Below are 13,541 nucleotides of genomic sequence, written 5' to 3' on the forward strand. Positions count from 1 at the left end.
AATTTGCTCTAAAGGGTTTGTTTCCTATACCATGGTGTCATCTGTAATGTTAAGCGGGCCTTAAAAAATATGGACATAATAAGTCAAATAACAATAAATTACTAACTTCCAAAAGTTATTTCCTAATAACAAGGAAATCACAGAATCCAGAAGTAACACTGTTAACACTCTATGTGAATCTTTTCTGTCATTTTTATGTGTATGTTTGTATATAAATACATCTCTATTTATATATTCCTACAAAATAGGATTATATTGTATATCCTTTTTATTATTTGCTTTGCCCTTTTTTTTAACATTCATACAGTGATTACTGTGTGCCAGGCACTAATCTAAGCACTTTACATATATTTTGACTCTTTTAGTCCCCAAAACTGCCATAAGAGTTAAATAATCTTATTCTCATTTGACCACTTGAGAAAATTTAGACCCAGAAAGCTGGAATACATTCCCCAAGTCACAGTGCTGTTAAATGGCAGAGGCTGGATTTAAACCCAGGTATTATAGCTCCAAAGTTCACTCTTAACTATTATAATATTTTCCATGATGTTAAATATTTTTCTATAACAATGGCTTTCAAATTTAGTCTACCTAAATCTAATCCAAGGAGCTTGGCTTAAAATGCAGAATCCTAACCACCTCTCCCAAAAAATTTGATTCAGCAAGTTTGCTTTGGCGTCTAGGATCTGCATTTTGTAATAGGCACCCTGCATGATTGTGTTGCAGCTCAATGGATCACATTTTTAAGAGAAACCTATATGGAACATCAATTTTTTTTAACTAAACTTTATACTGAAGTCAACCTACATCTAACAAATGCACACATCATAAGTGTATAGACCATTGGACTTTCACAAAGTAAATACACTCATGTAACTCCTCTCAGACCAAGATGGAGAAAGTTATCAGTGCCCCAGAAGCTTCCCTCATGCTCTTTCCCAGTCCCTACACCCTCGAAATTACCACTATCCTGACTCTTATCACTGTCAGTTATTATAAATGGAGTCGTATAGTACATACTCTGTTCTGTGGCTGCTTTCACTCAACATTTTGTTCTTGTGATTCATCCACATTGCAGCATGTGGTACTAGTCCGTGTATTTTCTTTGCACTGTAATATTCTGTTGTATTTGTTGTTGTTCAGTGCTAAGTCATGTCCAACTTTATGTGACCTCATGAACTTCAGTGCACCAGGCTTCCCTGTCCTTCACCATTTCCCAGAGTTTGCTCAAACTCATGTCCATTGAGTGGGTGATGCCATCCAGTCATCTCATCTTTTGCTGCTTCCTTCTGCTCCTACCCTCGATCTTTCCCAGCGTCAGGGTCTTTTCCAGTGAGTCAGCTCTTCATATCAAGTGGCCAAAGTATTGGAATTTCAGCTTCAGCATCAATCCTTCCAGTGAATATTCAGGGTTAATTTCCTTTAGGATTGACTAGTTTGATCTCCTTGCAGTCCAAGAGACTCTTTAAGAGTCTTCTCTAATACCACAGTTCAAAAACATCAGTTCTTCAGCACATTGTATAAATAAACTATAATTTCTATTCTACTGTTGATGAACATTTGGATTTTCACTTTGCAGCTATTATGAATGGTGCAACTACAGACATTTTTGTCCATGCCTTTTGATGCAGTTAAATGTACACATTTCTACAGAGTATATGTACATTTCTGTTAGAAGTGGAATTGCTGAATCCTAGGATCAGCTTGAGTAGATATCACCATAGTTTTCCAAAGTGGTTTTACCAACTTATACCCCCACCATCAGCTTATAAGAGTTCCTATGATTCTGTATCCTTTCTCATATTTAGTGATGTCATCTTTACAGTACATTTTTAATGACCATATAGTGGTTGATCCAATGTATGGACAATAAATACTTTATGTAATCAATCCTTACCATTGTATATAGATTATCATCTTTCACTGTTTTAAAAAGCATTAGAATGAACATTACTGTAGCTGAATCTATGTACATATTCTTACTTCCCCAAACTAATTTCCTGGAAATAAAATAGCTAGACCAAAAAATACACAGATTTTTAAGTCTTTTGCTTTTGCTACAAGCCTCCCAAAAGCCCATCATAAAGTGTCAGTCTACTGTCATGCCAATAGTTATGCATTAAAGTGTCCATCCTAATCCTCAGTGTAAGTTGTGTTTTTAACCTTTGCTGAAATTGATAGGCATAGATGACATCTTACTGTTTTAATTCATCTTTGAATATTAGTGCATTTATGCATTATTTCCTGTGTTCATTAGAGTTTTACTTCTCCTTTTGTGAATAACTTATTCAAGTCTTCTAGTTTTATCTTTTTCTAAGCTGTTTTGTACAGCAATAGATATTGAGGGTATGAATCATTTAACTATGTTGCAGTTACTTTTTGTTCTTTGTCTTTAGTTCTAATTATGGTGTTTGTGTGAAATACATTTTTTTAAGTAGTCCTATATTTTCTCCTATGCTGTCTGATTTAAGATTTTATAAATATTTCCCATGTATTTTTCTACTTCCTCACTGTTTTCATTCTTACATGAATTTTCATTATATAGAAATTCATTGTGATTTACTGTACATAAAGGATATAACTTTTTCATAATTAGTTCATTTTTCATGATTTATAGCCTTTCTCCACTTATTTAGAATGCCATTTTTTATCCTGAAGACTCTTATCTACATGATCTACTCATATTTTTCTTAGAGAATAGTCTTCTGACCCAAGGCTAGAACCCATATCTCCTGTGCCACCTGCTTGGCAGGCAGATTCTTTACCACTGAACCATCTGGGAAGCCAAAAGAATAGTACACTATCTTAAATATTGTTACCTTGTAGGATATTTTTAATATCTTGTAGGATATATCTTCCCTCACTATCATTCTTTTTTAAGGAAAATTCATGTTTCCAGGTAAACTTTAAAGTTATTTTAGGGAAATTCCTTTAAAGTAATCTCAGTGAATTTAAACTTTACTGACTTTTAAAAGCAATTTCCATTAAAAATATACATAATAATTTTACTACAAAAAGTTAAGAAATTTAAAAGTTTACAAAAGGTCAGAAATATCTACAATGATTGATTAACAATTAACTATTCTTAACAGGGGAAAAGAGAAAAGCTTCATTATAGGAAAAACTTCACCCTCAAAGCCCTTCCAGTTACAAACCACAATCACAAGCTTGTTGATGCTTCCTCGTGTGTTGAAGAATTCCAGTCCCAGTTCATTTTTGTAAGTAAAATTACTGGGCTAAAGTTGATATTTTAAAGATGAACATGCCCTCTCCCTTCGGATTAAGCTTTTTAAAATCTTACTGGAAAACTAGGAGTTACAGGTTTTTGAGTTTTTTTTTAATATATAATAACCAAAAGTAATATTGCTTCCAAGGGCCATTATAATTTATATATACATATTTAATTCAAAGAATGCTTTCACAAAAATATTTCAACCAATCAGTTCAGTTTAGTCCAGTTGCTGAGTTGTATCTGACTCTTTGTGACCCCATGGACTACAGCACACCAGTACCCTTGTCCATCACCAACTCCCAGAGCTTGCTCAAACTCAAGTCCATCAAGTAAGTGATGCCATCCAACTGTCTCATCCTCTGTCATCCCCTTCTCGTCCTGCCTTCAGTCTTTGCCAGCATCAGGGTCTTTTCCAGTGAGTCAGTTCTTCGCATCAGGTGGCCAAAGTATTGGAGCTTCAGCTTCAACATCAGTCCTTCCAGTGAATATTCAGGACTGATTTCCTTTAGGGTTGACTGGTTTGATTTCCTTGCAGTCCAAGGGACTCTCAAGAGTCTTCTCCAACACCACGGTTCAAAAGCATCAATTCTTCAGTGCTTAGCTTTCTTTATGGTTCAACTCTCATATAATGAGTTTACATGACTACTGGAAAAACCATAGCTTTGACTAGATGGACCTTTGTTAGCAAAGTAATGTCAACCAATAAAATACAATAAATAATTCCTCCCTTTAGTTATTGGTATTGTAGGTTCTTTGTGGAAATATCTAATTTTAAAAATAATTATGTCTTTAGGTTTTCTTGAAGGACTATCATACACGCAGTATTGAAGCTTGCATTTATTTATTCATCTGATTGCTTTTTCATGTTAGAATCAGGCCTAAAATCCAGATCTGTTTTACTCTCTTAATTACTATAGTTGTATAATAATGCTTAAAATCAGGCAGTGTTTATCAGTGTTAAATCTTCCAACTTTGTTCTTTTTCAAAGTTGTTTTGGATAGTCTTGGTCCTTTGCCTTTTTATATAAATTTTACAATCACTTTCATAAATTTCTACAAAATTCTTGCTGGAGTTTTGACTGGGATTCTGTTGAATCTACAGATCCATTTGGGAAGAATTGACATCTTAATAATACTATTTTAAGTCTTCCAGCCCATCACTTCATATATTTAAACTTTTAAATTTTCTTAGCAGGGTTTTGTCATTTTCAGTATACAGTCTTTCATTTCTTTTGTCAGGTTTATCCCTAAGTATTTTGTATGTTTGGATGCAATTATAAATGGCATTGTTTTAATTACTGTTAGTATATGGAAATAAATTGACCTTTGTATATGAATCTTGTATCTGTCAAACTTGCTAAACTCACACATTAATTATCAAAGCTTTTTTGTAAAGGCTGTCAGGATTTCTACAAAGATAATCATGATGTCTGTCATTAAAAACAGTTTTAATTCTTCTTTTCCAATGTAAATACCTTTCATTTCTTTTTCTTGCTTTATTGCACTACCTTGGACCTCCAAATTTATGCTGAGTAGAAGTACTGAGAACTGATCTTTATGCTTTGCTCCTGATTTTAGGAGGAAGGCATCAGTCTTTCACCATTGAAGATATTCATATGATGTTAACTGTGGATTTTTTATAATTGCCCTTTGTCAGACTGAGGAAGTACCTTTCTATTTTATTCTTTCAGTTTTAGTGAGATATAATTGACATACATCACTGTATAAGTTTAAAGTGTACAATAATGATTTAGTTTACATTCATCATGAAGTGATCATCACAGTAAGTTTAGATGAACATCTATCATCTCATATAAGCAAAACTAAGAATTAGAAAAAACTTGCAGTGTGTGAATTGAAAAATATTGGAGAGAATTAATGGCATGTTTGAAGGCAGGAGGAAAAGGGGACAACAGAGGATGAGATGGTTGGAAGGCATCACCAATTCAATGGACATGAATTTGAGTAAACTTTAGGAGCTGGTGATGGACAGGGAGGCCTGGCATGCTGCAGTCCATGGGTTGCAGAGAGTCGGTCACAACTGAGTGACTGAACTGAACTGAATGGCATGTTAGATATTTCAGAAGAAAAGATCAGTTAAGGTGAAGATATAGCAATGGTAACTATCCAGAATGGACTACAGAGAGAAAAGAGAATATTTTAAAAATGAAAAACATAAACAGAGCATCATTGAGAAGTGGCACAACTTCAGACAGCCCAATATACATGTAATTAGACTCTCCAAAGGAAAAGGAAGAAAAGTTGAAAGGAATATTTGAAGAAATCATGGCCAAAATTTTTCCAGGTTTGATAAAAACTATAAACCCACAGATAAAAAGCTCAGCAATCCCAAGCACAAGAAACATGAAGAAAACTAAACTAGGCTACATCATAATCAAATTATTCAAACCCATTGGAAAAGAAAATTCTTATGTCTTAATAAATTAACCCCTTTATTATTAGGAAATGGCCTTATCCCTGGTAATATTCTTTGCTCTGAAATCTACTTTGTCTGATAGTAATATACCCACCATAGTTATCTATTATTAGTGTTATCCTAGTTGAAACCTTTAGTTTCAACCTATTTGTTTCTTTTTGTTTTTAAGGTGTGTTTTTTCTTGGCAGTGTGTACTTTTGGTTCTTGATTTTTTTTAATATAACTTGGTTATTTATAATCACTAATCTTTTCTATATATAATTTCTGCCTTTTATTTGGATTATTTAAACTCAGTTCAGTTCAGTGTAGTCGCTCAGTCGTGTCCAACTCTTCACGACCCCATGAATCGCAGCACGCCAGGCCTCCCTGTCCATCACCAACTCCCAGAGTTCACTCAGACTCATGTCCATCGAGTCAGTGATGCCATCCAGCCATCTCATCCTGTGTCGTCCCCTTCTCCTCCTTCCCCCAATCCCTCCCAGCATCAGAGTCTTTTCCAATGAGTCAACTTTTCGCATGGCCAAAGTACTGGAGTTTCAGCTTTAGCATCATTATAATAATATGGTTATCATATTACTTTATATCAAATTATCTAATAGGATATGGTTTGGTTTAACTCTGTCATCATACTTATTTCCTATTCCATTTAGTCTTTGTTCTCATTTTCTTCTTTTTTTGTCTTCTTTTCAATTAATGAAATTTTTTTATAATTCCATCTTATCTCCTTTTTTTGATTCATTCACCATAACTGTTAGTTGCTTTTGGGTCTATAACATCCATGTTTAACTTACCACAGGCTACATGATAAGTGATATTATTCCACTTAGTGTATAGTATACTTATCTTACCATAGTATACTTTTATTTCTCTTCTCCAACCTTTTTGCTACAGCTGTCATACATATGCTATGAACCACATATTACATTGATATTATTTTTGTTTAAGCAGTAAATTATCTTTTAAAAAGATTTAAATAATAAGAAAAAAAGGTATATGCTACCCATGTAGTTGCCACTGCAGGACTTTTCATTCCTTTGTGTAAATCCATATTTCCATCTGGTATCATTCTGTCTGAAGGACTTAACTTTAATACTCCTTACAGTGCAGCTATGCTGGTGATAAATTCTTTCAGCTTTTATAAAATCATTACTTAGTCTTCTAAATAGTCATTATTTAGTCTGGAAAATTCTGAACAATCATTTAGTCTTCATTTTTGAAAGATATTGACAAATTCTGTGTTGACAGTTTGGGAGTTTGTTGTTGTTAGTTTTCTTAAGATGTTGCTCCACTGTATTCTCATATGCATGCTTGCTAATCAAAAATCTATCATTCTTATCTTTTTCCTTTGCTAAAAATTTTTGTTTGCTAATGGTTTGAAATAATTTGATTATACCATAGTTTAGCTTTGTTCATGTTTCTTATGCTTGGGATTTATTGTTTCTTTATCTGTGAGTTTATAGCTTTTATCAAACTAGGAAAAATTTCAGTCATGATTTCTTCAAATATTTCTTTCTTCCTCAACTTTTCTTCCTTTTCTTTTGGGGAGTCTTAATTACACGTATATTGGGCTGTCAGAAGTTGTGCCACCTCTCACTCATGCTGTTCATTTTTTTATGTTTTAAATACTCCCTTTTCTCTCTGTAGTCCATTCTGGATAGTTCTTATTGCTGTATCTTCACCTTCACCAATCTTCTGAAATTTCTAATCTGCCATTGCTGCTGCTGCTAAGTCGCTTCAGTCGTGTTCGACTCTATGCGACCCCATAGACGGCAGCCTATCAGGCTTCCCCATCCCTGGGATTCTCCAGGCAAGAACACTGGACTGGGTTGCCATTTCCTTCTCCAATGCAGGAAAGTGAAAAGTGAAAGTGAAGTCGCTCAGTTGTATCTGACCCTCAGCGACCCCATGGACTGCAGCCCACCAGGCTCCTCTGTCCATGGGATTTTCCATGCAAGAGTACTGGAGTGGGGTGCCATTGCCTTCTCCAAATTTGCCATTAGTTTTCTTTAATATATTTTTCACTTCACACATAGTAATTTTTAAGTCCAGGTGTCCTATTTGATTCTTTTTTATGTCTTTCATGTCTGCTTAACTTTCTAACATATATGATACAGTTTTAATAATTTCATTAATTTCTTTGTCTACTGATTCTAACATTTGCTAGTTCTGGGTTGGTTTCTATGGACTGGTTTCTCTGTTGTTATGGCTCATATTTTCTGCTGTTTTGCATGCCTGGTAAATTTTGTGTGCCACTTACTGTTGATTTTACTTCACTGGATGCTGGATATTTTTGTGCCCTATATGCTTGAGCGTTGTTATGAGGTGTAGTTATTTGGAAACAATTTGGTCCTTTCAGGTTTTGCTTTTTTTAGGCAGGACCAGAACAGTTCTCAGGCTATTTGTTCTCCACCACTGAGGCAAGACTCTTCTGTGTACTCTTCTCAGTTCCCCATGAATCTGGTCTGGCTGGTGGGAGTGAAATCTATGAGCTCAGGGTACTCCCGATCTTATCTGGCCACTCTTTCCGCAGCCTTGAGCAGTTCCCTACACACATACTCTGATCTTACTCAAGGCAATACTTGACAGGGAGCTTCTGAAGATCTTCAGGTTCTCCTCTCTCCTACTGATACTTTGTTCTGTAAACTGTAGCCACCTTGGTCTCCCCAAGTACTTTGCACTACCTCCTCAACTCTGACTAACCAGCTCTGCCTGGGTATCCTCTCCTTGCACTGATGCCTAGAACCCTCTCAAGGCAGTAAGTTGGGCAGTCATAAGGCTCATCTCTTTGTTTCCCATCTTTCTGCAGTCTCTGCCTTCCTTGCCTGATGTCCTTATGTGCAAAACTTTTTTCACACCTTTTGGCTGTGTGTTGAGGTCTTATTGCATCTTCGTCGCCACATGGGCTTCTCTAGTTGCAGTGCGCAGGGGCGCCTCGTCATTGCAGTGCACTGGCCTCACTGAGGTGGCTTCTCTCGTTGCAGAACACAGGCTCTAGGGCACTTGGGCTTCAGTAGATGCAGCATTCAGACTCAGTAGTTGCAGCTTGCAGGCCCTAGAGTGCAGGCTCAGCGGTCGTGACACACGGGCTTAGTTGCTCCACAGCATATGAAGTCTTCCCAGTCTCCTGCCTTAGCAGGCAGATAGCCTTTTACCACCAGGGAAGTCCGGGGTTTCTTTTGTCAGTCCAGTCTCTTATTTCATCTTGGCTGAAAGCAAAGTCATTTTCACTAATTTTCACAAAGCTGAAAGCAAAGTCATTTTCACTAATTTTAAGTAACAGCTTTTCAAAATTATGTCAGTGGTGTTTTCGAATGAAAAAATACCCAACAAACAGACCATAACCAAAATAAGTACTGAGTGCTTAAATTATCTCTTTATAAATCCAAGACCAGAGTCCTCTCTAAATCCATCACACCCAGCCTGAGGACCTGCTTCAGTGCTTTCCTGTCATCCCTTATAACGTGAAATATTCATCAAATAAAGCAATTCTGTTAAAAGGTTAAAAATGTAAGTTTTTTGATAGGTAAAACTTAAACTTAGCAGCCCACACGTTGGAACCAAAACTGTTACGGTCATTGTGAGTGTCATGCTGTTTGTTCATAAGCAGGTGCCTACTTCCAGGTGAGAAGTGCCTTCCCCCCAAGATTCTGCCCTCCTTGTGTATGCCAGATCTTAGACAAAGATGGGGATTCTAGGCACCTGAAATATCCCTGTCCTCTCCCTGTGGTCTTTGAACCTCTTAGTATCACCAACTTAAAAATGTTCTGTAAGCATAGTATTTGGAGAAATAACTGAGGCCTAGTTACAATTTTTTATCTAACTGCTTGTCTGTCTTGTTTAATAACTTGGTGTTTATGTTTTTAGGAACATAGCTACAGTGTGATGGACAGCCCAAAGAAACTTAAGCATAAATTAGATCATGTGATCAGCGAGCTAGAGGATACCAAGAAAAGTCTGCAGAATGTTCTAGACCGAGAAAAACGTTTCCAAAAATCATTGAGGAAGACAATCAGGGAATTAAAGGATGAATGTCTCATCAGTCAAGAAACAGCAAAAAGACTAGAAGCTTTCTGTTGGGACTGGTGTCAGGAGAGCATAGAACAAGACTATATTTCATGAAATAATCTCATGTTATGTTCTACTTAAAATTGATATTGGCTTTTAAGGAAATAATTCTCATTTACCATCATTAAATAATGTCCATCATTCCATCATTTAGAGTGCCCTTTGGGTCCTCTGCAGCCTGATGCATTAGAGTTATTATCCAAAGGCTTTTTTTTAAAGATAACGCAAAAATTTTGTGCTAGTTCTCATGTTTTGGAGTAATTTGTGAGAGTTATGTTTTTATAGGCCTAAACTATATGGGCTTCCCTGCTGGCTCAGAGGTGAAGAATCTACCCGCATTGCAGGAGACCTGGGTTCAATCCCTGGGTTAGGAAGATCCCCTGGAGCAGGAAATGGCAACCCACTCCAGTATTCTTGCCCAGAAAATTCCACGGACAGAAGAGCCTGGCAGGCTACAGTTCACAGGGTCACAAAGAGTCAGACACTACCGAATGATTAACACTTTGAGACCTAAACTAGTGCCAGGTCACTATTTTAAAATGTTAAGAGATCAAGAAAATTCTGTAGGACTAAGGAAATGATTTTAGATCAGCTACATTAAACTTTTAGTCGAAAGTGGACACTTCAGCAGCATCAGATTTTTGGCTTCAAAGGAGTATCCTTGCTTATAACACATGTCCATCTAGAATCCAATTCAAGGTGCTTTTATTGTCAATAATACCAAAAGATGTTTTTACAAGGCATCCCGTGGTAGTAACCTTGAGAACAACATACGGTGCAGATCTTTTGGCTTTTAAGGTTGTTCAGAGCCAAGTTAAGACCCCTGATGAGGTCTTACTTTTTCAATACGGTACATCATTTCTCCTCACTAGGAGCACTTTGATGTAAACCAGCATCGCTTTAACAAATTTTTAAAGAGGATCATAAATCTGATTTTTAAATGGTTACGGACAGTTCTTCTGAACATTTTGTTTCATGACTGTTATTTCATCATAAAGGTATATCTTCAAAATCTGAATGCCAGTAGTAACTGGATACTTTTAATGCTGTGTTGTATTTTACAGAAAGTAGTATTACTAACATTTTTTAAGGTAAGAAATACAGAAGAAACCATTAAAAATAATGATGTGGCTCTTCTAGTTAAAATAGGAATTAGAAAGAGGGTTATAATATTTTCCTTTAAGTAGGAGACAAGATTGCTATCCGAGATTTCATTTAGCGAAATAGATAAGTAACAATTTTAGAATAACTTCTTACTGAATTTACAGAAGAATAACTTTTAGTTATTTTCTGACTGATCCAAGAGTCAGAAATTTATCTTCTGATTTCTTAGTAAAAACAACTGAAATGAGTCATAAATAGTGTGCATTAGAATAAAAAGTACTAGGCCCAAAGCAAATGCTACTTTGAAGCATATGTATATACATAAGCTCCATTCATATGTCTGTGCTATAATAGTTAGAATTTGAATATCAGTTATTTCAATATGTTAACTAGAAATGAACTGCATTTTGTGTTAAAACATTCATTATAATTTTATTTGTGTTATATTAATATCAGTAAGGATACAGTCACTTGAATTTTTTATATTCAAGAAATATATAATGCATGTTGTATTTTTATGTAAGATTCCAAACCTTCCCACTAAATGGGATTTTACCCACATTTGAAAGATTAGCATTATGCTAAGAAATCAGTGAGGTGCTATCTTTTTACTACCTTTACAGTGTTCTTTAGCTACCCTTTATTTATTTGAGTTATTTAATTTTCCATTTATGCTGGACACGCTAATGGAAGCTTGGGTATGATCTTAGGTTTCTAAAGTCATTGGGCAATGGAGAAAAATAAAAGGATAGATCCAAACACTGCCTGTCCAAATTCTAGATCTCTCCTGGCTGTTTAAAATAAATCAAGCCCAGTAGACCTTTCCAAGAGTCAGTTCCCAGTTTCTGCCACTATCATCACAGTTACCACAGTCACTTTTATTACTGGTGTTCCGTGTTCACAGTGAACTAAGATTTTGTCTTCTTTTTCATTGGTCTTAGTGTCATTGAGAAAGAGTGAGCTATGGGCAAAGTATTGGTATCATCAAGAATCCAGAGCTTCCTGCCCATTTGCCCTTATGGAGAAAGGATTACCAGTAGAAATGTGACATAAGTAGAGTCCTCCCCACCTTCCATCCAGGCAAATGCCTGAATGTGTACATACCTCAATTCCCTATAGCTCAGATGTAAAGAATCTGCCTGCAATGCAGGAGACCTGGGTTCAATCCCTGGGTCACGAAGATCCCCTGGAGAAGGAAATGGCAACCCACTCCAATATTCTTGCCCGGAGAATCCTATGGACCAAGGAGCCTGGTGGGCTAGAGTCCATGACATCGCGAAGAGTCAGACATGACTGAGCAACTAACACACACACACACACACACACACAGTTCCCAGAGATTCCAGCTTAGCCTGAGGACAAGCCGTCCTGTGCAAAACAGAACCAGGCACCCTTCACCCCCATCCAGAGGATCCTCAAGCAGCCAAGGTCAACCTAAGGGTTTCACTTTGCTTTCAAGCTTACAATAGCCTCTGGATGCTGGAGCAAACCATTACACCAGTTCAACCTCAGCACCAAATCAGGTACAATGGACTTGATACAGTGTTTTTCTTATATCAAGTTCAAACTTCTGGAAATAAAATTTGGTTGCTAAAAGATAATCACAATTATACCATTGTCATTAATTTGAGAGAAGATGAAATTATTAATATTTATATATATTTAGTCAAGATAAATAATTGAGGGTAAAGAATCCATTATGTATTTGAAAAATAAAATATTTTTTCTAGTAATGTGCTATATGTGGTTTTTATACACTCAGTTCAATAAAATGAGCAGAGAAAAATCAAGAGTATGTATACAGTGGTTTTGCTTTAATTTTGCCTTTTTTTCCCTCCACCAATAACTCTGCTGTCTTTTAGAGTCTGCTAGATTAGGTAACCCAGGTGGCAGGCCTGCTTCCACCACAGTATGCATTTGCCATAGACCTCTTTCAGCCCTCTCCTTTCAGCCTCACTCAAAACTGGCAGCCTTCATGTCACCAGTATATAAGCAAGGGCAGTATTCTTAGATTTGAAATGTTCTACCATCAGAACCTAGAGACGCTTATTAAGCATTGTGCTTCCTTATTCATAGTGGGGGGCTTCCCTGGTGGCTCAGACAGTATTGGGAGGATCTCCTGGAGAAGGAAATGGCAACCCACTCCAGTATTCTTGCCTGGAAAATCCCATGGACGGGAAAATCTGGTAGGCTATAGTCCATGGGATCGCAGAGTCAGACACGACTGAGTGACTTCACTTCACTTCCCTGGTGGCTCAGCTGTTAAGGAATCCACCTGCAATGTGGGAGACCTGGGTTCAATCCCTGGGTTGGGAAGATCTGGAGAAGAGAACAGCCAGTATTCTTCCCTGGAGAATCCCATGGACAGAGGAGCCTGTCAGGCTACAGTCCATGGGGTTGCAAAAAGTTGGACAAGACTGAGCAAGTTTCACATTCACACTTCACATTCAGAGTGAGAGAAGTTGTACTACTAATTTTTCTTTTATTCAGAGGGGATGGTCAGGCGTGCCCCTGGTCACTGGACTCTCCACCCCCCGCCTCAGATTTTCCTTGTGTGGTTGAGTTCAGTCTCTAAATCGTGTCTGACTTTGCAACGCTGTGGACTGCAGCATGCCGGGCTTCCCTGTCCATCACCAACTCCCAGAGCTTGCTCAAACTCATGTCCATCAAGTCGGTGATGCCATCCAATCATCTCATCCTCAGT

General features: G+C 36.9%; 1 protein-coding gene across 2 annotated transcripts in view; it reads left to right on the forward strand.

Moving 5' to 3' along the window:
• The window catches only part of THAP6 (THAP domain containing 6), an 18,197-nt gene extending 5,564 nt beyond the window's left edge, over positions 1-12,633 (forward strand). Inside the window, exons 4-5 of one of the 2 annotated variants that reach the window (XM_040237080.1) lie at positions 3,093-3,218; positions 9,533-12,633. In XM_040237080.1, the coding sequence (XP_040093014.1) occupies positions 3,093-3,218; positions 9,533-9,787 (381 nt within the window). In that variant the 3' untranslated portion in view covers positions 9,788-12,633. The remainder of the gene's footprint in view (positions 1-3,092; positions 3,219-9,532) is intronic. The other variant, XM_040237081.1, reaches the window with a different exon arrangement.
• The last annotated feature ends 908 nt before the right edge of the window (positions 12,634-13,541 follow it).

Source organism: Oryx dammah, unplaced genomic scaffold, assembly GCF_014754425.2.
Source record: "Oryx dammah isolate SB20612 unplaced genomic scaffold, SCBI_Odam_1.1 HiC_scaffold_3, whole genome shotgun sequence".
NCBI classification, from domain to species: domain Eukaryota; kingdom Metazoa; phylum Chordata; class Mammalia; order Artiodactyla; family Bovidae; genus Oryx; species Oryx dammah.